Source organism: Stegostoma tigrinum, chromosome 20 (genome assembly GCF_030684315.1).
Source record: "Stegostoma tigrinum isolate sSteTig4 chromosome 20, sSteTig4.hap1, whole genome shotgun sequence".
NCBI lineage: Eukaryota > Metazoa > Chordata > Chondrichthyes > Orectolobiformes > Stegostomatidae > Stegostoma > Stegostoma tigrinum.
This window is the reverse complement of record NC_081373.1, coordinates 10,287,705-10,312,422: the sequence shown is the minus strand read 5'-3', so window position 1 is coordinate 10,312,422 and position 24,718 is coordinate 10,287,705. Positions and strand designations below refer to the sequence as shown.

General features: G+C 46.7%; 1 protein-coding gene across 3 annotated transcripts in view; it reads right to left on the bottom strand.

Annotated features, from left to right (window-relative positions):
• loxl4 (lysyl oxidase-like 4) overlaps positions 1 to 24,718 on the bottom strand; it is a 132,953-nt gene that overhangs the window by 14,431 nt on the left and 93,804 nt on the right. For all 3 annotated transcript variants that reach the window (XM_048551018.2, XM_048551019.2, XM_059652996.1), the window contains exons 9-12: positions 20,054 to 20,221; positions 16,182 to 16,347; positions 14,138 to 14,381; positions 2,265 to 2,380 (exon numbers count right to left, since the gene is read on the bottom strand). In XM_048551018.2, coding sequence (XP_048406975.2) covers positions 2,265 to 2,380; positions 14,138 to 14,381; positions 16,182 to 16,347; positions 20,054 to 20,221 — 694 coding nt within the window. The remainder of the gene's footprint in view (positions 1 to 2,264; positions 2,381 to 14,137; positions 14,382 to 16,181; positions 16,348 to 20,053; positions 20,222 to 24,718) is intronic.

The window sequence follows — 24,718 nt, the reverse complement described above, 5'->3', positions numbered from 1 at the left end:
TCAAGTGCTCATTCCAGTACTTTTTAAAGGTTGAGATTTTCAGCCTCAATTACCCACCAAGCCAGTGCATCCCAGACCCCTACCACCTTCTGGGTGAAATATTTTTCCCAAATTCCCTGTAAATCTACGCTTTCCACCTTAAAGGGTGTGCTCCGTTGTTATGGACCCTTCAACTAAGGAGAATAGCTGCTTCCTATCCTCCCCATCCACATCCTTCATAATCTCATACGCCACGATCAGGTCCCCTCCTCAGCCTTCCCCGCTCCAAAGAAACCACGCCAAGCTTATCCAGCATCTCTAGGATGGCTAAGGTGTTCCATCCTGGTGAATCTCATCGGCACTCCCTCCAGTGCCATCACATCCTTCTGGAAGCGCTGCTGAGTTTTGGCCAAGGCCTGGTGGGGGGGGAAGCAGGATCTGATCGAGGCTCCTATTTCCCAGTCTGAGCAGAAGGCTGCTTCCGCCCAGAAAGCACAGCCTCAGGGGAGCCAGAAAACTCCATTCATCTGACCATCGTTACCGAACTGGGATTCCCATTTCCTCAGGCAATCCTTCCGCCCCAATCTTTGACGCAAGCGCAGATGGACGAGAAACCTGCTTCAGTAATATCGCAATCGGTAATCCGCAAACACTCGGGGAATGGTGGCTATAGTTGTAATCTTCCAATTAGTAATCAGGCTGTTCTCAACATTGTATTTTCCCAAGTTCACTGGGTAATAGGGAAGGAAATCTGCCATCCTTACCTGTCAGGCCCACAGAAATGCAGTTATCTGTGAAACAGCTTGACGAGCCACGCGTTCTGCTCCAGCAAAGGATGATTACTGTGGCAGTGCCTTTCCCATAAGCAGAGCTCACCAGTACCTTCTCAAGGGTAAATGAGAAGGGCTAATAAAGGCTGGTGTAAATGCCCAGATCCCATGGGTGACATAATTAGCCACTAGAAACAAATTTTCCTTATTTTCTTCAATACAGGGCCATGGAAGTGCACTTATTAACGGCAGACAAGATGTTGGTTTAACATTACATTTGAAAAATGGTGTTTCCAACTGAGCGGTATTTTGATTTGATCGATTGTTGTTACATGTACCTAAGTACAGTGAAAAGTTTTGCATGCACTACAGGCAGATCATTAACATACAAGGGCATACAGATCATAGGGTGACTGAACACAGCAAGGTACACAGAGTTACGACTGCCTAGGAGGTGTACAAAAGCAAGGTCAACATTAGGTCAACATCAGGGGCGGCACGGTGGCTCAATGGTTAGCCCTGCTACCTCACAGCACCGTTCGATTCCAGCCTCGAGTGACTGTCTGTGCAGAGTTTGCACATTCTCCCCGTGTCTGTGTGGGTTTCCTGCGGGTGCTCCGGTTTCCTCCCACAGTCACAAAGATGTGAAGGTTAGGTGGATTGGCCATGCTAAATTGCCCATTGTGACGGGGGGTAGGTAGGTTAGATGCATTAGCCATGGGGTAATTGGAGTCGGGGAATGGGTCAGTGTGGGCTTGTTGGGCAAAATAGCCTGTTTCCACTTTGTAGGGTCTAACTGAAATTAGAGAGGTTCATTCAGAAGTCTAATAGCTGCAGGGAAGAAGCCGTTCTTGAACCTGTTTGTAGGTGTGTTTAAACTTTTGTATCTTCTGCCTGATGGAAATGGTTGGAAAAGATTACAAGCTTCAAACTTTGCACTCAAGTCCGACAGCGGGATTTGAACCCAGAACCTTGCAACACTGTATGAAGAATCTCCAATTTAGAGAGGTGGAAATCAACCCGACTGTGCCCCAACAAAAACCATCCCATTTTAGAACTACCTTTATAACTTGCTCTGAATTAGCTTCGTCCTCAGCTCTTTTGTGAATATTAGTTGATGCACCAAGTGTGCTCAATCTGTTTTGTGACTCCTTAAGTGGGAAAGGAGTTTTGAATTTCCAGTCACACTAACCAATTGCTAAACCCAGAGCTCACAATCCATGAGCCTACACCCTTATCTCCCATCATTGTGAAGAGAAACATCTCTTTCCAAACTTATTTCCACTGAAAATGGACATAGCTCTGGCTAAACCTCCAAACAGCGAGAGCTCATGCCCTCTGAGGAAGGGTCACCGGACTCGGAACGTTAACTCTGTTTATCTCTCATCTCAGATGGTGCTAGACCTGCTGCGTTTCTCGAGCAATCTCTGCTTTCGATTGAGACGTCACAGCCATAGAATCCACCCTCAACTCCGCCCACCTTGCCCACCATCCCTCCTCGTCCTCCAGACTTACCTCTTTCACAGTCTGAGTCTTCCAGACAGAAGCTTGCTTTATGCCCCTCTGCAACTTTGCTGCCATTCAGGGTCAAGAGATCATAGTGAGTGAAGACCTCCATGCTGTGGTAGTGTCTGCAAAAAAAATGGACATCAGGTTTGTGAAAGACGCACAATTGTTATCCAACATGGCTCCAACTGCAGATCTCAGTAAGAAATGACAACCATCCTGCCTAGGGCCAAGTTCCCTTATCTCTACATCTCTGAGCTACAACCAGAAACATAACACACCAATATGGTCAAAAGCTCACTCCATGTTACCTTAACAGTTCATTTATGCAGTGTCCTTTAGTTAGTGGGACAGGAAGCATAACAGAGTTAACAATGACAGGCATAAGCAGCGACTAAACAGCAGCTAAACCCCGCACATACAGCATTGTTGTTCTGTTTTGGAAATACCAGAGGGTCTTTAGGGACAATAACTGGCCAGCACAGATGGGCAATAAAACATTGTTGGGCAAAGAAAACCAGCAATAAGGCAAGTTGCAATGACCCAATCTTTCAACATTGTCCCATAGATGGCCATAGATCCTGAATTTGTAGAGAAGCCAATGACATAAAGGGGCCACTGCCCAGGTGGGCTCTGAAAGTGGCAGCATGCTCGCCAATTTGGGCAGTTCACAATTTCACAGCCAACAATTTGGGGAGCACTTGCTTGATAATGTCATCACTGCAATAGGTACTGAACACTGTATCACTGCTCCCTGAAGTGTTTGCTCCTGGTTTCTATGCTTCCAGCAAAATACTGTGAGTCCCACTAGATATAGCGTAAAATGTTTCTTTGTACTACTTCAACAACCGGCCTTAATGTCTGGACAGAGTCCACGACTACCCAGATGTGAGATTTCACCGTTCCCTTGAATTTTACTTCACAAAAAAACCTTCGCAAACAACAGACATGCAATACATCAGTCTGAACCCTTTTCAAGCACAAACACGCAGCAACACAAGGGAGGGTTGACAGACTGTGGTTAGCGTAGGTCTTTAGATATATTCATTTAAATATATGTTGCAATTCAGAGAAATAAACTTCACCTTCAGGCACAGACACATGATTGTTTTGTCAGTAGCGCTGACCAGAGACGGGGTGGAAGAAGGAACTGGCCCAGTGTTAGAATCACCCTGATGCTGAATACTTTAGCATGTACATTTCTGGGGCTATCAACCATCTAAAATTGGCTGATGTCGAAGAATGATTTTAAAGCATCAAATATCAGCAGATGACACACATTTACAAATACACTCTCATCGTCGGGGACAGCACTCCCAGAACAATCTATGATCCCGGTGTCACCCTTAACAAGAAACACCCCAACTGGCAAAGAAGACATTTCTACAATGGGCACTGGGTCTGGATGAGGGCGATGGAGAAGGCAGGCAGAGGAGAGGAATTCCACTGCTTTTGTTTACTTGCTTGTGCCAATGTGGGATGTGGATGTTGCTGGCATTCCATTCTTAACCGCTCTGACGAAGCTGGTGACCAGCTGCCTTCTAGAACCAGGGTAGGGAGCGTCCAAACTAGAGGGCACAGATTTAAGGGGAGGGGGAGAAGAATTAAAAGGAACCTAAGGGGCAACTTTTTCACGCAGAGGGTGGTGCATGTATGGAATGTGCAGCTGGAAGAAGTGGTGGAGGCTAGTACAATTAGAACATTTAAACGGCATCTGGGTGGCTATAAGAATAGGAAGGGTTTAGAGCCAAATACAGGTAAATAGGACTAGATTAATTTAGGATATTTGGTCGGCATGGACGAGTCGGACCGGAGGGTCTATTTATTTGCTCCACAGCTCTATGACTCTATAACTGCTATAATCCATGTGGCCTAGGGAGCAATGTTTTAGGGAGGGAATTCCAGGATTTTGAGCCAGTGACACTGAAGGAATAGCGATGTATTCTCAAATCAGAATGGTACTGGCTTGGAAGGAAACTTGCCAGTGATGGTGTTCCCCTGAATCTGCTGCCCTTGTCCTTCTAGACAGTAGAGCTCATGAATTTTGAAGGTGCTATCAAGAGGACCTTTGGTGAGTTACTGCAGAGCATCCTGTAGACAGTACACACTGCTGTGTCGCTGGTGAAAGGAGAGGGTGTTGACGGTGGTAAATTGGTGGGGGTGGGGAGGGCTTGCCAGTCAAGTGGGCGGCTTTGTTGTGGATGGTGTTTTAATGTCCTGGTGAAGAGTTTGAGGAGAAGACATTATCATGGATCTTTTAACTCCAACACAATCTGAAGGAGGATACATAGATAACAGAAAAAGTGAAATAGTTTCAAAATGATCTGATGAACAGCAAAATGTTAACAAATAATGCAATATGACAGAAATTCCAATGTGACCACAAACTCAGGAAAACATCCATGTTTACGAGTAGGCAAAAACATTGGGTGCTTTTTCCCAGGCAACGTGCAAGCTAGTTTACTTAGGACATCTTTATAATTTCATCATGAGAAATATACATCATCGCTCATCATGTTTGTGAAGGATAGATCTGTTTATAGTTATTAGTTTTATTTATTGGCTGGAACAGAAGCATCTGGATCTGAAGTCTGCGAAAACAGTGACCTCAAAGAAGAAGGGTCCGGACCCAAAATATCAAGCTTTCCTGCTCCTCTGATGCTGCTTGGCCTGCTGCGTACATCCAGCTTCACGCTGCATTACATCAGAGTTAACCCTCTCTTGAGGTGAGGTGCAGGAGATTCCACTGTCCAATGACCTCCTGCCCTCCTCAAACTTCCTGAACATTTGTGGCTTCCCACTTCAGAAATGATAACCCCACTCTCCATCCAGCTTATGTGGCCACTCTCTCCCCTCCTGCTGGGATCTGTGCCCCCTCACCCACCTGGTTCCCTCCCCTGAAAGCCAGTGACCTACTCTACATCAATACTTTGCGACAGTCTCTGCCTGCAGAGGAAACCTGCTATATCCTCAGCCTGTTTCGACTCTCCCTGAACCCTCTGTGTAAATAATTGGGTTGTGGTTTCTGCAAAGTACTGAGCTTTCTTATGTCGCTTTCCTGCAGTTAGCTCTCCCAATCCTGGATCCTTATTACAGAGACAGGCGTTAATAAACAAGGAGATTAACTGTGTGTGTCACTGCAGTCTCAACAGTCATGGGTTCTATGCAGCACTAGACACCGTGCAGTTCTGAACTTTTTGTTCCATAGCCTTACCATCATATATGATGTAATGTAGTTTAACAGTTACTGAGACGTCTGACCCAAGTGTGTGTTAAGATCTTAATAACCCACACTTCAAGAACACAGTCACAAACAGCCAAGGGGTTGCCAGGTGAGTAGGAGGGTGGCTAAGTAGAGACTCAGGGCTAAGATGATGAGCAAAAGAGTAGGTTTGTGATATGAAGAAACTATTTTCTGCCTTTCTGTCCACCTCACTCGGAGGGCTTGCAAAGACAGAGTTGGAGATGGCCCTCGTTGTTGGAACTGAACGCATTGCCCATCCTTGGTTGCCCTGGAGAAAGTGGTAGTGAACTGCTTTTTTGTTAATTGATAGAACCCCTCAGCGGGGAAACAGGCCCTTCGGCCCAACAAGTCCACACTGACCCAACCCCCTATAACCCATCAAAGCTCCACATTCCTGAACACCACTGTCAATATCCCTTGGCCAACCCACCTAGCCTACAGATCTTTGGACCACGGGAGGAAACCGGAGCACCCATAAGAAACCCACACAGACATGGGGAGAATGTGCAAACTCCACATAGACAGTCACCTGAGGGTGGAAACGAACCCGGGTCCCTGGTGCTGTGAGGCTGCAGGGTTAACCACTGAGCCACTGTGTTAAAACATTCTCTCCCTCCTCCAATGGCACTCAGCAGCAGAAGAAGCAGCGTGTGCTATTCACAAGGTGCCCCACTGCTCTGCAGAGACATCTCTGAGCAGGAAATATTTAAAAAAGAGCAGCGGTCATCACGACACTTCGAAAGGGACGTCTGGTGTGAGCAGTAATGGAGTTGGGTCACTAAATAGTGGAAGACACCCAAAGGCTAAGTGACTCACTGCTGTTCTTGTACAGAAAATGAGGTGTAGACTCCCCACAGAGCAGAAAGAGGCCATTCAGCCCATCAAGTTTGCACCTCCAAAAAGCATTCCTCTCTGACCCACCCACCTACCCTATCCCTATAACCATGCATTTCCCATTGCTAATCCAACTAGCCTGAACATCCCTGGAAACTATGGGCAATTGTGTGGCCAATCCAGCTAATCTTTGGACTGTGGGAGGAAACAGGAGGACCCAATGGAAACCCACGCAGACACAGGGAGAACGTGCAAGATTGAGGTTGGAATCAAACCTGGTACAAAGCGACACAGATGCAAAGTTAAATGCAAGAGGGTAAGAAGAGAGAGCAAGAGAACTCTCAAAAGCAATTTCCAAAACAAGATGCCACATCGATGTTTAAGTTGAGACTGGATAGGTGGAGACAGATTGGCTGAATGGCCTATTTAACCTTGAGCAAATTCAAAGATTCAGGAGAGTGGGTCCAGGTATGAGGAATTTCAGTAACAGGAATCAATTGGAGAGATAGAGATTAAGTGAAGACAAGTCATGAGGGGTCTGGACAGAAAGGGAGAACACATTGCAATTGGCAGAAGAATTAAGAACCAGCAGATGCAGATATACAATGGAAACCGAAAGAACTGCGGATGCTGTAAATCAGAAACAAAAACAGGAGTTGCTGGAAAAACTCAGCAGGTCTGAGGAAGGGTCACTGGACCCAAAACATGAACTCTGATTTCTCTTTACAGGTGCTGCCAGACCTGCTGAGCTATTACAGCAACTTCTGTTCTTCTTGCACGATTGGCAAAAATATAAAAAATGACACAAGGAAAAAATGTTCCACACAGTGAATGGAACGGACTGTGTGAGAGTGTGGCACACAGAATTAATCAAGGTTTTAACAAGGGAATTGGATAACTTTGTAAGGAGACAATGTTTGCAGGGCTATGGGGGAAAAGGCAGGGAAACAGGAGCAGAAGAATTGCTCTTGCAGAGGGCCAGCATAGATGCTAATGGGCAGAACTGCCTTATCCTGTGTTGTAATCTTGCTAAGATCTGTAAGAACTTCGTTCTTGAATATTCTCACTCCTGCCAACAATCAAAAAAACCCAGAGTCCTGACTGAATTTTACTGACTCCAATCTTTAAGCCCAACTGCCCTTGGGAGAGATCAGTTAATGAGAGAGAAAGCAGGAAAATTGATTACATCGCTGTTGTACGTTATCAATATGATAGAAATTCCAAGGTTTATGATTTTAAAAAAACTCATTTCATGAAGAATCTTGTTTGGGAGAATGCTGGTGGGGTCGGTTGGGATGTGTTTTATCAGATGAAGGAGTTATAAACCAGGAATGGGATTAGTTAGGAATTCTATAGGGTGCAAGGTCAGAAAATTCCGGAAGCCCTGCTCCTTCCAAAAGGCCTCTACTCAATGCTGGAACTGATTCCTCAAAAGCCAGTAGCTAATTTCCAGGCAGATGTTCGGGGGGATCACAGAGCTGCTATAAAACCACAGAGTACAAGATCTGGAATCCTGGGCCCCATAAACTGATTCACAGCCTCACCCAATCACACGCTGACTGCAACAGGAAAGAGTTTTTAGTTGTTCTCCCAATGCAACTTCCTAATGTTCATCGTTCAGTGTCAGCTCAACTGTTTTGGCAGGCGTGATAGGATTTTAAAGGGTGAAGTGTCTAAACATGTATAATTGTACAAGCATTGAAACAATAGTAGGCCATTCAGCCCACTGAGCCTGCTCTGCCAATCAATAAGATTATGGGCGATCTGATTTTAACATCAAGTCTACATATCCTGTATATCCCCCGATAATCTTTCATCCCCTTGGTTGTCAAGAATCTATCTCCCTCTGCCTTAAAAATATTGAAAGATTCTGCATCCTCTGCCTTTTGAGGGAGGGAGTTCCAAAGACACACAACCCTCTGACAGAGAAAGAAAGCTTCCTCATCTCTGTCTTAAATGGCAGTCTTTTTATTTTTAAACTAGTTCTCAATTCTCTCACAACAGGAAACATCCCATCAGCATCCATCCGGAGGTGAAATCTGCTCAGGATTTTATATTTAAGTTTCAATTAAGCCACCTCTGACTTTTCCAAACTCTTGAGGATACAGGCCCAGCCTGTCTATTCTTTCCTCATAGGGCAATCTAAATTATAAAATTGTTACTTTTATTTTACATTGATCTTCACAACAAGATTATCTAATGGTATCTAGATAACAGATGTTTGTGAATTAAATTTGATTGGGACATTTTCTTGTCCCTCAGGCATAGTCAATCTTCATTTTCCAGATATTCATCGACCCAAAGCTCTTCCTGGTCAATCCCCACTTTAAGTGGAGGGTGTGTGGAATGAGCTGCTGGCGGTGGTACTGGAGTCAGATGCATTAGAGATGTTTAAGCGACTCTTGGATAGGCACATGGTTTTCATTGGCAGGGAAATTGAGTTTAAGAGCCGTGAGGTTATGCTGCAGCTCTATAAAACTCTGGTTAAACCACACCTACTAACCTCACCCCTCCCTACCTCCCCACCTACACCCTCTCCACCTATCTTCTTTACTCTCCATCTTCGGTCCGCCTCCCCCTCTCTCCCTATTTATTCCAGTTCCCTCCCCCCATCCCCCTCTCTGATGAAGGGTCTAGGCCCGAAACGAAAAAGAAGGGTCTAGGCCCGAAACGTCAGCTTTTGTGCTCCTGAGATGCTGCTTGGCCTGCTGTGTTCATCCAGCCTCACATTTTATTATCTTGGAATCTCCAGCATCTGCAGTTCCCATTATCTCTCTTGGAATATTGTGTTCAGTTCTGGTCACCTCATTATAGGATGGATATGGAAGCTTTAGAGAGGGTGCAAGGGAGATTTAGCAGGATGCTGCCTGGACTGGAGGGCAGGTCTTGTGAGGAAAGGTTGAGGGAGCTAGGGTTTTTCTGATTGGAGTGAAGAAGATGAGACGTGACTTGATAGAGGTGTACAAGATGATGAGAGGCACAGATAGATTAGATGGCCAGAGACATTTTCCCAGGACGGAAATGACCCTTACAAGGGGGTATAATTTTAAGTTGATTGTAGGAAGGTATAGGGGAGATGTCAGATGTAGGCTGTTTACACAGAGAGTGGTGGGTGTGTGGAATGTGCTGCTGGCAGTGGTAGTGGAGTCAGATACTTTAGGGACATTTAAGTGACTCTTGGATAGTCATAGGGATAATAGTAAAATGCAGGGTATGCAGGTTAGTTTGATCTTAGAGTAGGATAATAGGTCAGCACAACATTGTGGGCTGAAGAGCATGTACTGTGCTGTACTGTTCTATGTTCTTAATATAGAGTCACCCTCACTCCAGTGGCAACAATGAGACCACACAAAGAAGCTAATAATTACAGAAAGAACTTGAATATCTCCAGTGTACTTCACAATGTCAGCACTTCCCAGGGTTTGGAGAAGATGGAAAGTTTTGAGTGGCATCTCCAGTGTAATTTTGGCCTCAGAAATGTACGACTTTTCCCTTCTTAAAACCAAGTGGGCTAAGGTCAATGCTTTTTATTACTTATTCAGCATCAGTTGCCATTTGTGAGTGAAATAGCTGCACAGAGACTGGATCCTGTCACAAAATCTCCCACTAAGTTACATGTGCACAGCACCCCAGCTGTAGCCAGCCAGCTCAGAGTCGATCCTCAACTGTGGAGATTCTAATTGCCTGGTTATATTGGTCAGCCAGACCTTTCCTGAGTGGCCCAGGTTAACAACCCAATGAAGAACCTCATATTTAATGTGGTCCACCCGGTCCCAATCGCTACAGTCGGTGACAATTCTGAACTTCTACTATCTTTTGAGGGCATTTATTTTACTCCATCTACCTAACCAGTTCTCCTAACATCTTGAAAATCTCTTCACACTCAGCCTTGTACATTCTGGGGAGTACAATCCCAGTTTGTTCAATTATCTTTGTCATTTAACCTTTGGTGTCCAGGTACCATTCTGATCAACCTACACTGCACTCTGTCTGATATCTCTTTCCTGGGTTCAGCACTATTCACAGTGGCTCAGGATGCTATCTTAACAGGGTCTTGTGTAGCTCAAATGTGACTTCTACTCCCCCTGTGTTCTTATTCTCAAGCAACAAACACCATTCCAATAACTTTTCTGATTATCACCTGCATCTGTTCATGATATTTTGGTGATATGTGTCCATGAATCACCAAAGTCTCTCATTTTTCAGCATTTAAACAGTATCCAGTTCCATCCTTTTCGTTGCAAATTTGATGAGCTCACATTTGCCTGGATTGAAATCCACTGGTCCCAGTTTTGCCCATTCACTTAACCTCAACATCTTAGTAATTTCTAAGCTTACGGCGCTGCTCATCTTGGCGTCATCAGCAAATTTGCCCTGCGTCTCTCTATCCCACCATCTAAATTGCTAATAAATATATTGAATAGTTGATTTCCTGATACAGAGCCCTGTGGGACATCAATGATCATATCCTGGCATTACCACACCCTGCTCTCTAACTTCTGATCCTCTGCTAATTTCCCAACCAGTTCAATAACATTCCTTTATTCCACGAGCTGCAACTTTAGTTAACTGTCTCTTTGTGAAGGACTTTCTAAAATGCCTTTCATAACTCCATGTAAATAGCATACACATACCCCTGTCCTCAACTTCAATCGCCTCTTCAAAACAATTCAATCACTTTCACCCTTAATGCAGCTTTTACAAACTCACTGATCATCTGAAAATCTTCAAGGTCTTCATTCATCTTATCCTTAATTATTATGTCTGGGTAACTTCCTGACAATGGAAGTTTGGTTAAATTATCTACAATTCCCTAGTTTTCCTCTATCATTTTTTTTAAGTTGTAGAGTGAAATGTGCAATTTTCCTAAAGAAATGAGTTTTAAATGGAGAGAACTTTGGAAGATTATAGTTAAGGATTCTGCAATGCTCTCACTGATTTCCTTTAAAACCCACGGTGGGAACCATTTAATGTTGGGCCTTTTATGTTCATGTTGTATCGTCATGTTCTTCATTCCTGCATTTGACTGACTTTTTAGGCAAAGGCAAAAAAAAAATTGCCTGGTCCACTTTGTAGAAGAAAAGGAGGGGGTCCTCTCAATGTCCTAGTCAATATTTATCTTTCATCACTAACTGCCAAAACAAATTAATGAGCAATCATCACATTGTGGTTCGTTGGGCTCTTGCTGTGCATAAATTGGTCATCAAAGATCCTCAGAGTCAAAAAGCAAAGAAACAGACCCTTCAGTTCAACTCAACTGTGCTGACTAGACATCCGAATCTGACTTCGTCCCATTTTCCAGCATTTGGCCCACGTCCCTCTAAACCCTCCCAATTCAAATACTCATCCAGTCACATTTTAAATGTTGTAACTGTAGATCGTTCCATACACATACCTCTAACTGAGTGAGAAAGTTGTCCTTCAGGTCCCCTTTTAAATCTTCCCCCTCTCACTTTAAACCTATGCCCTCTAGTTTTGGACTCCCCCACCCTATCCATGCCCCTCATGATTTTATAAACCTCTACAAGGTCACCCCTCAGCCTCTGACACTCCAGGGGGAAAATAGCCCCAGTCTATTCAGTCTCTCCTATAGCTCAAACCCTCCAGTCGTGGCAACATCCCTGTAAATCTTTTCTGCATCCTCTCATGTTTAACAACATGCTTCCTGTAGAAAGGTGACCAGAATTCATAAAAACCCTACGCTGTGGAAACAGGCCCTTCAGCCCAACAAGTCACACCAACCCTCAGAGACCCCCCAAGATCCATCCCCATATAACCTACCTGATTCATACAACCCTGGACACTATGGGTAATTTAGCATGGCCAATCCATCTAACCTGCACATCTTTGGACTGTGGGAGGAAACCAGAGCACCTAGAGGAAAGCCACGCAGACACAGGGAGAATGTGCCAACGCCACACAGGCAGTTGCCTGAGGGTGGAATCGAATCCAGGTCCCAAGTGCTGTGAGGCTGCAGTGCTAACCACTGAGCCACTGTGCCGCCCCATTTATTCTAAAAGTGGCCTCACCAATGTCCTTTATAGTTACTACATGACATCCCATCATGTATGTCTTTGTAACAGCAATGACCAAACCATAACCCATCAGCCACCATGTAGTTTGGTTAATCTTAGGGATGTTGCAGAGGTAGTGCCTAAAGAAAAGCTGCATCCCTTCAGCTGTCTTCAAATTGAGGCCATTTTTAAGTCATGATCCTAGTGAATGGCAGGACAGCTTGAGGGGCCAAGTGGCCCACTCCTGTTCCTATTTCCTATGGTCTTATGGTGATTTGACTTTTTCCTCCAATCCTTGGCCATGATGAAGCATGGATCCAATTTGGGTATTTCCTCATTACCAGGAATAGACATTACACAGCTCAAGTATCTTTTGCTTTGAATAGATGTGACATAACCCCAACACTAATGTACAGTTCAGCTGCTGCTTTTCAAATGAGCTTTCAACCCATAACTTCCAACAAGCAATTTGATCTTTGCTGAAGACTGGAATTTATTTGGCAGAGGATATTAGCTGCCAAAGAGCCAGACTGTTAGGTAAGGCACTTACGTCTGCATATGGGCTCCCAGATAGCAGTATTGTTCACACTCACAACATCTGTTCTGTGGTTTTCCAGAAAAACCCTGTGATGCATGTTTTCTGAGGACTTCTCTTCACATTCCAGTGAAAGGCACTGGGCAAGCATTTGATATCTTTGATATCCTGCCATCTGTGTTGACCCCACCTTCGAAAGGTCAGATGGTACAGCTCCAAGTAATGGTTACAGACGGGACAGAGTTATCAAATAACTGATACCCGGGAGTGAGTTCCAGACTAAAATCTAATCGAGGGGTTCAGGGTGGTTTATATACAGAATAACTGATACCCGGGAGTGAATTACAGACTAAAATCTAATCGAGGGGTTCAGGGTGGTTTATATACAGAATAACTGATACCCAGGAGTGAGTTCCAGACTAAAATCTAATCGAGGGGTTCAGGGTGGTTTATATACAGAATACCTGATACCCGGGAGTGAATTACAGACTAAAATCTGCTCGAGGGGTTCAGGGTGGTTTATATTCAGAATAACTGATACCCGGGAGTGAATTACAAACTAAAATCTGCTCGAGGGGTTCAGGACGGTTTAGAAACAGAATAACAGATATCTGGAAGTGAGTTGCAGACTGGAATCTAATCGAGGTGTTCAGGGTGGTTCATATATAGAGTAGCAGATACCTGGAATGAGTTACAGACTGGAATGTAATCGAGGGGTTTGAGGTGGCTTATAATCTTGAAAAATAGATATACAGGAGTGAGTCACAGACTGGAATCGAATCGAGGGGTTTGGGGGTTTCTATGTAGAATAATAAATACTTAGGAATGAGTTACAGGCTGGAATCTAATTGAAGGGTTCGGGGTGGTTTATATATAGAAAAATAGAGGAGTGAGTTAGAAACTGGAATCTAATTGAGGGGTTCAGGGGTCTATATACAGAATAATAAATACTTAAGAGTGAGTTACAGACTGGAATCTAATCAACGGGTTCAGGGGTTTATATGTAGAATAATAAACACTTAAGAGTGAGTTATGGACCCGAATCTAATCGAGTGTTATACAGAATAAGAGATACCTGGAGTGAGTTACAGACTAGAATCTAACGGAGGGGATTTTGAGAGAGAGCGTTGAGTTTACAAACCGAATAACAAATCGCTCCATCCCCCAGTGTTTGCTGAGTTCTGTTTTTCTCTTTCACAAACCTCGCTGGTGGCCCTTTTATAAGGAAATGAGTGGCCCTGAGCCTTGTACCTACGCGTGGCAGCTGTGCCAGACCCAGGCATGTCGCCCAGCCCTGGGCCTGAAGTCTGACCGTCCGATGTTCAGGATCTGTGATGAGAAACGGAGAAGCCGGCGATGACCGTGTGGCCAGGTCATAGAGTCCGCTGACTTCGAAAGGCAGCCTTCCTCATGGGCACAGTACAGCATGTGGAGGGGCCGATCCTCAAGGTAGGCAGACTCCTGGGCAAGCTGGGCATCCAGGACAAGGTCAGGAAGAGCTAACAGCACCAAGAACAAGAATTTTCAAGATTAATATTTCTCCAATAGGCCTCCAGTACATGTGACACACATACCCAGATCTCCTCCTTTCCTTCTGCCTCTCAACAGCTTTGTTCCACTGCTTCCCCACGGGATAATCCCTCAGGTGGGAATCCTGGAAATCATATCAGGGATTCCCAGCATGCTGGGGTCAGGATCCCCAGGGTCACGAGCTGAAATCTCAGACAGTCAGCTCTGAGGTAGCAATACTTGCGAACGGAGAGCCCTGACTGAGATTGCTCATCGCATTAAAAAATGAAGAGAAATCTTATGGAAACATTTGAAATTATGAAGGGAACAGGTAGGATGGAAGCAGGGAGGATGTTTCTACTGGCGGGTGAAACCAGAACCAGGGGGCACAGCCTCACAATAAAGCCGGGGGGGGGGGGGGGGGGTGCAGATTTAGGACTGAGTTGAGGAGGAACTTCTTCACCCAAAGGGTTGTGAATCTGTGGAATTCCCCTGCCCAGTGAAGCAGTTTAGGCCAAATGAAAATTGCAGAAGCTGGGAAAAAAGGTAGATAAACAGGAAGCTGGAAGGTCACAGCAGGCCTGGCGGCATCTGGAGGAAAGGAACAGTCAATGTTTCAGGTGCAACCCTTTCTCAGGATTGATTTGTAGAATGTTTTTAAGGCAAAGATAGATAGATTTTTGAACATTAAAGGAATTAAGGGTTATGGTGAGCAGGTGGGTAAATGGACCTGAGTCCACAGAAAGATTAACCATGATCTTATTGATTGGCAGAGCAGGCTTAATGAACCAGAAGGCCTACTCCTGCTCCTATTTGTTATGTTCTTATGCAAACTATCTGGGCCTGCTTGTGGGCCACCATGCGAGAGTTAGTCCCCCAGTCATAGACACTCAGTTCTTTATTGAAGGACCTCACACAGTGGAGGGGTCGGGGGAGGGTCACACTTGGCTGTTCAAACCCCTTCAGTCACCTGCCCCATGCTTGCCATCAATCACGTTCTGGCCTGATCCAGTGACAAATTTAGGCCTTGAGTGGCCGTCATTACAGCAGCTACCACTGTCTTCCCCATAGCGCTATCACTTAATCGTACCACCAGTCTCTGATTGGCTGGCAGCACTTGCACGGAACCCTGGGGTCGTTGATCCCCCAGGAAGGTCTGTCCCTAGTTTATCAACTACCCAAGAATCACACGCTGTGACAGGCCTACCCTAACAGGTGAGGCAGGCCATGACTAAGACCACAGTTACCCCCCACTAAGTATCAAGTGGGATCCCGGGCAACACCGGTAAACATTTGGGAATTTTCCTGGTTGGCTATGCTGAAATGGGCCAGTGGTATTCCCCTGTTGTACTTATCCTGTAATCCACATTTAGTCTACTACCATAACCCACTATCCACCCAGGGTGATCAGTTCCACATGGAGGGAAACAGAACTCTCTCTCCATCAAAAGATTGTTGAAGCTGGGGCTGGTTGAGATGAAAACGTCAAAGCTATACTTAGTAGATTTTTGTTTTTTGCTGGGGTGGTCTTGCCACAGTTACTAATTTCCAAAGCATCAGGACAAATACAAGAATACCAAATTATAAATGATCACAACAATTTACGACACAGGAGGATAGAGTGCTGACTGGTTTACCATTGGTCTCCACTTTTAAAATTTAACACTTTTGTATTTGTCTTACCACCAACCCACCAATCACCACCCACCCCCCCCCCCACCAAACACTGCCCCCGACCACCCCCCAACTTTGTTCCGCAAAAGGAGAGGTAGGACAGGTTGGACACTCACACTCAGCACAAATGACTCCAGCAGCAAAACGCCCCCCACCTCGCGAGCACTCGACGTGGTCACGGTGATGAGAACACTGCAAGATCGACAGCTCTGTCCCGGAGCAGGAGGTCCCACTGAGGACAACATTGTCCGTGGAATGGTCAGTCTGCCAGTACCAGGTTTCCTTTGGGAAGGAAGGTGGAGAGTTCAGTCACTGTGTCATCCACTTTTTTCTGCTCTGGAAGCCCCCTTAGCATCTGCACTGATCAGGGAATTAGTGCAAAACAATAGGGAACCTGGTTTCTCAGTTCCTGCATTGACTACTTGGTCAACAGTCCACAAACCAAAGACAGTTCAGGAATTCCAAAGATTAGACATTGTTTAATTGCACTGATAATTGGTAGTGCTTTGGAATAAAATGCTTCCTTATTTCATATATTCCGCACTCTCAGGTCTGTTGTAATGACAGGGTCACCGCAATATTCCCTCAATATCCAAGCATCATTGTTTTCACCTCATCAAACCATACCCAGGGTGTGCCGGGGGATGATTTCTTTTACATTTCCCACGGGGCCATTCGGGGGCGATGGAACGTACAGGGTGGGGTGAATGGATTGAGTGTACAGGTCAGCCATTGAATGGCAGAGCAGGCTCAAGAGGCTGAATGGTCTCTTCCTGTGCTATGTCCCCCCTCTATTTTGCCTACTCTGTGAATGAGCCTGCCCATTCCCTGCTGAATTGGAGAGGTGGTTTTACATCACAGATAACTCGAATTAACTAGCCCAATAGCTGGAGCCCAGTTTCAATCTTGCTGCATTGTTGAATGGGCAGTCTTCATTTTCCTGTCCTAGTTGCCCTGACCCACACATCATCATCAGAGTTCTCTCAGCATGGGGTGGCACAGTGCTAGCGCTGCTGCCTCACAGCCCATGGGGTCTGGGTTTGATTCCACCCTCAGGTGACTGTCTGTGTGGAGTTTGCACATTCTTCTTGTGCCTGCGTGGGTTTCCTCTGGGTGCTCCGATTTCCTCCCACAGTCCAAAGATGTGCTGGTTTGGTGGATTGGCCAAGCTAAATTGTCTGTAGTATCCAGGGATGTGCAGGCTAGGTGGATTGGCCATGGGAAATACAAGGTTATAGGGTAGAGGGATGGGTCTGGATGAGATGCTGTTTAGAAGGTAGATGTGGTCTCGATGGGCTGAATGGTCTGCTTCCGCACTGTATGCATTCTATAATTATGGTCATTTTCACCACTGATTGCAGTGCAAGGCTGTATCTTGGATCAGTATCCCTGAATCCCAGCTTTTAGCCCATTGCTTTCCATTGACACTAGAGGGATTTCAACAGGCTATAAACACCTTCATCCAAAAATCAGACAAATAGACGCCCTCTCTTCATATTCCTCAAAGAACCTTGGAGTTAGAAGGTTTACCAACATGAAGCAGGACAGGATCCATTAGAGACAATGCTGGAATGAGGTGCACCTTGACATTGACTTCACCAATCATGAATTAGGAATTGACAGGGTAGACATGGAAAGGTTGTTTCCTGATGTGGGATGTTCTAGGATCAGAGGAGCATCACCACAGAATAAAGGGGTCACACAATTAAGACAGAGACGAGGAGGAATTTCTTCTCTCAGTGGGTAGTGAATCGGAGGAATTCTTTCCCACAGGGGGCTGTCCACGCTGGCTCGTTAAATATATTCAAGGCTGAGGCAGATTTCAATCAGTAACAGAATCAAGGATTGTAGGGTGGAGGCAGAAAAAGTGGAGATGGGGATTAACAGATCAGCCATGTTCTCATTGAATGATAGAGTCGACTGGAGACATGATGGGCTGAATGCCCTACTTCTGCTCCTGCCTCTATTGGTATATCATGAATATTAATCCCAACACTTAATAACTAACACATTGTAAGACCCTGAAGTGAGCTTCAGAGACAGAAGTCTCCCTGACCCTGATTACTTGATGGAGGAGTTTGGGGGGAATTGGCAGGGGGCAGAGGAAACACATCATTTCTGCCTTGTTTCTGTCCCATAATAGACATTTCCAAATAGCACCTTCCAAAGATCAAACTGCCCCAAGTATTTAGCAGCTCCCACTCCCATTGAAGCTGTCAGTGTTTGTTTGACAGATACTCCGTTCCCTTTACTCCAAGTGGATCTGGAAACTATCCTGGACTGCGGGAAGAGACTGAGATTTGTTAAAATTCATACATTGGATGAGGGTATCATTGTCTAGGCCAGCACTTATTGCCCCTCCCTAAGAGTCAACCACATTGCTGTGGGTCTGGAGTCACATGTAGGCCAGACCAGGTAAGAATGGTAGATTTCTTTCCCCAAAGGACCTTAGTGAACCAGACGGGTTTTTCCACCAATCGACAATGGATTCATGGTCATCATTAGACTCTTAATTCCAGGTTTTTATTGAATTCAAATCCTACCATTTGCCGTGGCAGGATTTCAACCCTGGTCCCCAGAGCATTACCTAGGTCTCTGATTTAATTGTCTGGCGATTATATCACTAGGCCATTGCCTCCCCAAAATTTATGCTAAAATGGGGCACAAATTGCCAAAAATGGAGCACCAAGTCAGAGACATCAATGAGGAAGTAACTGAAGAATCTAAAGCATGGCTCCACCATCTCTGAGTCAGGGTCTGGCCATTAATTCGGAATGTTTGGGAATTCTCTGCCACAGAAATCAGTGAATGATCAGTCACCGAGTATAATCAACACAGAGGCTGGCAGATCCTATGGGCGCGAAGGGAATTAAATGGCGCAGGAATTTTTCAGGAAAGTGGAGACGAAGTAAAAAAAAAATCAGCCAGGGTCCTATTGAATGACAGGGCTCATTGCTTAGCTTCCTGTGAGCAGACCACACACTCTGTTAAGAATATGGGCCTTTATATGTGCTTAATGTTGACTTTGACTCCCTCTATCCCCCACACAGCCCAGTCCCCTCCCCAACACCCTTCCCCTTCCCAATTAACAGCTCAGTGGTTAGCTCTGCTGCCACATGGCACTAGGACTCAGGTTTGATTCCAGCCTTGGGCAACTGTGTGCGTGTATGTGCATATGTGTGTGCATGCATGTATGTACACGCATGTGTGTATGTGCGTGTGTGTATTTGCATGTGTGTGTGTGCATGTGCATGTGTGCGTGTATGTGCATGTATGCGTGTGCGTGTGTGTGCATGTGTGCGTGTATGTGCATGTGTGCGTGTATGTGCATGTGCATGTATGTGCATGTGTGTGTGTCTGCATGTGTGCGTGTATTTGCATACGTGTGTGTGTATGTGCACGTGTGTGTGCGTGTGTGTGTGTGTGTATGTGCACGTGTGTGTGCGTGTATAGAGTTTGCACGTTCTGTGTGGGTTTCCTCTGGATGCTCCGGTTTCCTCCCACAGTCCAAAGATGTGCAGGTTAGGTGGTAAAAGGCCGGGGTGCTCTTTGGAGGGCCAGTGTGGACTCAATGGGACGAATAGCCTCTTTCTGCATCATCAAACTCAGGACCATGAGAAATATGACAAAAAGGTCCAATTACAAGAAAAAGACCTACACTGTGCAGAAGGAATACTGACCCAGAACGACTGATATACTTGAGTTTTTTGCAATGATTCTGTGGCAGAGGTGACCAGGGCAGAACGGGTTGAGGAAATGGTGATGAAAAGCTTTACCTGAGGTGATTAAATGGTTTGACTCGAAAATAGTGTATGTCATGTGGTCATGTACAGAAGGAGCAAATCGATGGGCCGAATGGTCTCCCTGGGTTCTATCTTCTCTTGTGTTAACATGGACACGTTCATCTCTGAATAGACAGGTCTATGAAATGGTCACATGACTTGACCAGCTGCGAGAGAGATGCTCATTTCCTGCCTCTGGGGCCTACCTGCAGTGCATGGTTGGCAAAGCCTAGCCCCAGTTGTCGACACACCACCATAGCCTCGGTCAGTCTCCAATGCTCGCCGCACACTGTGCCCCACTTCATCGTACCGTTGACCTCTGTCAGGATTTCCACACGGCCTTCAAAGGGGTTACGACCACCATTCAAACGGATCTATGTTTAGAATAGGAAGAACAATTAACTCTTCAAAGTATTCAACTCTTGATGTAGCTTGCTCTTCAAACTATTACCAAATCTTTCCACACCCCTCCCTATCTCTGCAACCTCTACGTATTGCAATCAGAGAAGATTCACTCAGTTAATCCCTGGAGTGGGGGGATGGCCTTATGAGGAAAGGCTAGACAGGCTGGGCGTGTATCCTCTGGAGTTTAGAAGAGTCAGAGGTGACTTATCTGAAACTTATGAAATCCTGAGGGGACTTGATGCCAAAAGGGTGTTTCCTCTTGTGGGTGCATCAAGAACTAGGGGTCATAGTTTAAAAATAAAGTGTCAGCTATTTAAGACAGAGATGAGGAAACATTTTTTTCTCTCAGAAGGTGTTTAGAGTGCCCTTTCTCCCAATCTCTTGAAGGATTTTAAGACAGACGTTGATTACTGAGGGAATGAAAGATTATCAGGGTTTCACAGGAATGTAGGGTTGAGGTTCAAATCAGCTCAGCCATGACCTTATTGAATGGCATACTCTATCTTCTACAACCCTCCGAGATCACTGTGTTCCTCAAATGCTGGCCTCCCCAGTTTACAACATTTCCTGACTGCAGCCATCCTTTCCATTGCCCCAGATTCTGGAATCCCTTCCCCTTACTTCATCTCTCTGCTTCTTTCCGATCGTCGCTAAAACCTCCTCTTAGGGTCACCTGCCGTAATGTCTCCCGATGTTAACACTCCTGCAGAACACTTTGGGATTTTCTGTTTCTCTGCTAACTGCGCAAAACGAATGCTGAGCATCGCTGCGGCGAAAGGCAATGGCTTTTCTATGGATGAAACTCTTGATTCCCTCCTACAATTCTCCTCTCGGGCCCGGATCACAGCTAGAAGAGACATTAATGGTGGAAAAGATTTAACATGAACTCAAAGCATCTGGAGTGATGAATTGATTTTCTGAAGTGCAATGACTGGGCAGTTATTTGGCCAAGAGAGAGCATCAAATATAGGAACTAGAGTAAGCCACTCAGCCCCTTCAGCCTGCCCCACCAATCAACATGATCGTGGCACGTCATCCAATTCAGTCCTCTGTTTCGGTTTTCCCCAATACCCTTTGATCCCTGAACCCTTCATGAAAACATTCCATCTTTTAACCTCGTTTCAGAGATAGTAGGAACTGCCGATGCTGGAGAATCTGAGATAACAAGGTGTGGAGCTGGATGAACATAGCAGGCCAGGCAGCATCAGAGGAGAAGGAAGGCTGCCGTTTCGGGCCTAGACCCTTAGGCTTGAAATGTCAGCCTTTCTGCTCCTCTGATGCTGCTTGGCCTGCTGTGTTCATCCAGCTCCACACTTTGTTATCTCTACATCTTGTTATCTCTATCTTTTAACCTCAACTGCTTTCTGCGGCACAGAATTCCACAGGCTCACCATTATCCGAATGAAGAAATTTCTCTTCATCTCTGTCCTAAACGGTCTTCCCTGTTAACCTTAGGCAGTGACCCCTGGCTCTGGACGTCCCCAGGGATCTGGGAACACCTTCCACCATTGATCCTGACTTGTGCTTCCTCAGAAAGCGAGGAGATAAGAATTCTCCCTATTTTGTGTGTGTGGCATGTCACTGTAAGGACTGACTCTGATAGAAAAGTAACTAAGAGCGTTTATGAGTCTGTGTGCAACATTTATTGGCAAAAACATACAAACCAAAGCTGTGGAATTCCTGCGCAGTTTGCCTGAGAGAGGAAAGGTCCACCACTACCCACTTTACTGAGTGAAGATGCCATTCCAAAAATTTCAAGTTAGTTTCACGCATGGAGCACAGCAGCTCATGTGTGTGCAGTGACCTCCTAAAAACTAAAATCTGACAATGAGCAGTTTCGGTGATTTGAGTTGAGGTAGAGATATCAGCCAGGAGAGGAGTCGCCTATTCTGCCAAATAGTGAACGGGGAACTTTTACAGCTCGCTCAGACAGGAAAAAGGACTATGGTTTAGCCATCTCAACTAACAGACTGCAGTACACGCAGACCAATAAGCACTCAATACTGCTGTGTCAACAAAACGTCAGCACTGACCCTCCGAGAGTACTACCCTCCCTCAGCACTGACCCTCCGACAGTGCTACCCTCCCTCAGCACTGACCCTCCGACAGTGCTACCCTCCCTCAGCTCTGACCCTCCGACAGTGCTACCCTCCCTCAGCTCTGACCCTCCGACAGTGCTACCCTCCCTCAGCTCTGACCCTCCGACAGTGCTACCCTCCCTCAGCACTGACCCTCCGACAGTGCTACCCTCCCTCAGCACTGACCCTCCGACAGTGCTACCCTCCCTCAGCTCTGACCCTCCGAGAGTACTACCCTCCCTCAGCACTGACCCTCCGACAGTGCTACCCTCCCTCAGCACTGACCCTCCGACAGTGCTACCCTCCCTCAGCACTGACCCTCCGACAGTGCTACCCTCCCTCAGCTCTGACCCTCCGACAGTGCTACCCTCCCTCAGCACTGACCCTCCGACAGTGCTATCCTCCCTCAGCTCTGACCCTCCGAGAGTACTACCCTCCCTCAGCACTGACCCTCCGACAGTGCTACCCTCCCTCAGCACTGACCCTCCGACAGTGCTACCCTCCCTCAGCACTGACCCTCCGACAGTGCTACCCTCCCTCAGCTCTGACCCTCCGACAGTGCTACCCTCCCTCAGCACTGACCCTCCGACAGTGCTATCCTCCCTCAGCACTGACCCTCCGACAGTGCTACCCTCCCTCAGCACTGACCCTCCGACACTGCTACCTCCGTCAGCACTGACCCTACGACAGTGCTACCCTCCCTCAGCACTGACCCTCCAACAGTGCCCACTCCCTCAGCACTGACCCTCTGACAGTGCAGCACTCCCTCAGCACTGACCCTCCGTCAGTGCTACCCTCCCTCAGCACTGACCCTCCGACAGTGCAGCACTCCCTCAGCACTGACTCTCCGACAGTGCCCACTCCCTCAGCACTGACCCTCTGACAGTGCCCACTCCCTCAGTACTGACCTTCCGACAGTGCAACCCTCCCTCAGTACTGACCCTTTGACAGTGCAGCAGTCCCTCAGTACTGACCCTCCGACAGTGCCCACTCCCTCAGCACTGACCCTCCGACAGTGCAGCACTCCCTCAGCACTGACTCTCAGACAGTGCCCGCTCCCTCAGTACTGACCCTCCGACAGTGCAGCACTCCCTCAGCACTGACCCTCCGACAGTGCTACCCTCCCTCAGCACTGACCCTCCGACAGTTCAGCACTCCCTCAGTACTGACTCTTTGACAGTGCAGCACTCCCTCAGCACTGACCCTCCGACAGTGCTACCCTCCCTCAGCACTGACCCTCCGACAGTGCTACCCTCCCTCAGCACTGACCCTCCGACAGTGCGGCACTCCCTCAGCACTGACCCTCCGACAGTGCCCACTCCCTCAGCACTGACCCTCCGACAGTGCAGCGCTCAGGGCTGTTCCTTTACAATCTGTGTTAAGAGTTAGCCGAACGGCGATCGCTGTCAATTGACAGAAAACCCGATCTGGTTCACTACTGTCCTTCCGGGAAGAAAATCTGCCATCCTTACCTGCTGTGTGCAAACACATGACACCAGACCCATGGCAATGTGCTTAACTCTCAACTGCCCTCCATAATTGCCCCATTTGTGACTCAGGTGTGGGTGGGCAACACAAACTGGTCTGACCAGTGACACAAACAGCCTATCAACAAACAAACTAAAAAATGCTGAAATTGCCAGCTTGGTTGAGCTGTCCAGTTCTCTGGCATGTGGCTGGAACACCGGGGTTCTACACTGTGAGATGAGGTCTCTGAACTATCAGTGACCACAGTAATGAGCTGCCGTAATGGGGAGTGTTGACAGTTGTTGCTTGCACCGTGAAGTACTGAGAGACTCATTCCCACTTGAGCTGCTAACTCAGCGATCTGTCTGATCACCATCCTGCAGGGCACTGAAGCGCACAATCCATATGTTAAACTAAAGCCATTAGGTCTAATGGAAATTGTCAGCGTATTTCTCTTTGTTCTCTCCACATGGTTAGTTTCTGAAGTTGAATTGTGTTATAAATCAGTGGTCTCCTTCATTCCAGTTGTAACTCGGGCCTCAAAATCAAACAAGCGGCAGTCTCTATGCTCAGCGTTGAGGGAGCGCTGCACCGTCAGAGGGTCAGTACTGAGGGACAGCTGCACTGTCGGAGGGTCAGTGCTGAGGGAGCACCACATTGTCGGAGGGTCACTGCTGAGGGAGGGCCGCAGAGTCGGAAGGTCAGTGCTGAGGGAGGATCACACTGTCGGAGGGTCAGTGCCGAGGGAGCGCTGCACTGTCGGGGGCTTAGTGCTAGGGAGCACCGCACTGTCAGAAGGTCAGTGCTGCAGGAGTGCGCGCTGTTGAAGGGTCAGTACTGAGGAGTGCCGCACTGTTGAAGGGTCAGTGCTGAGGGAGCGCTGCACTGTCAGGGGCTTAGTGCTAGGGAGCACCGCACTGT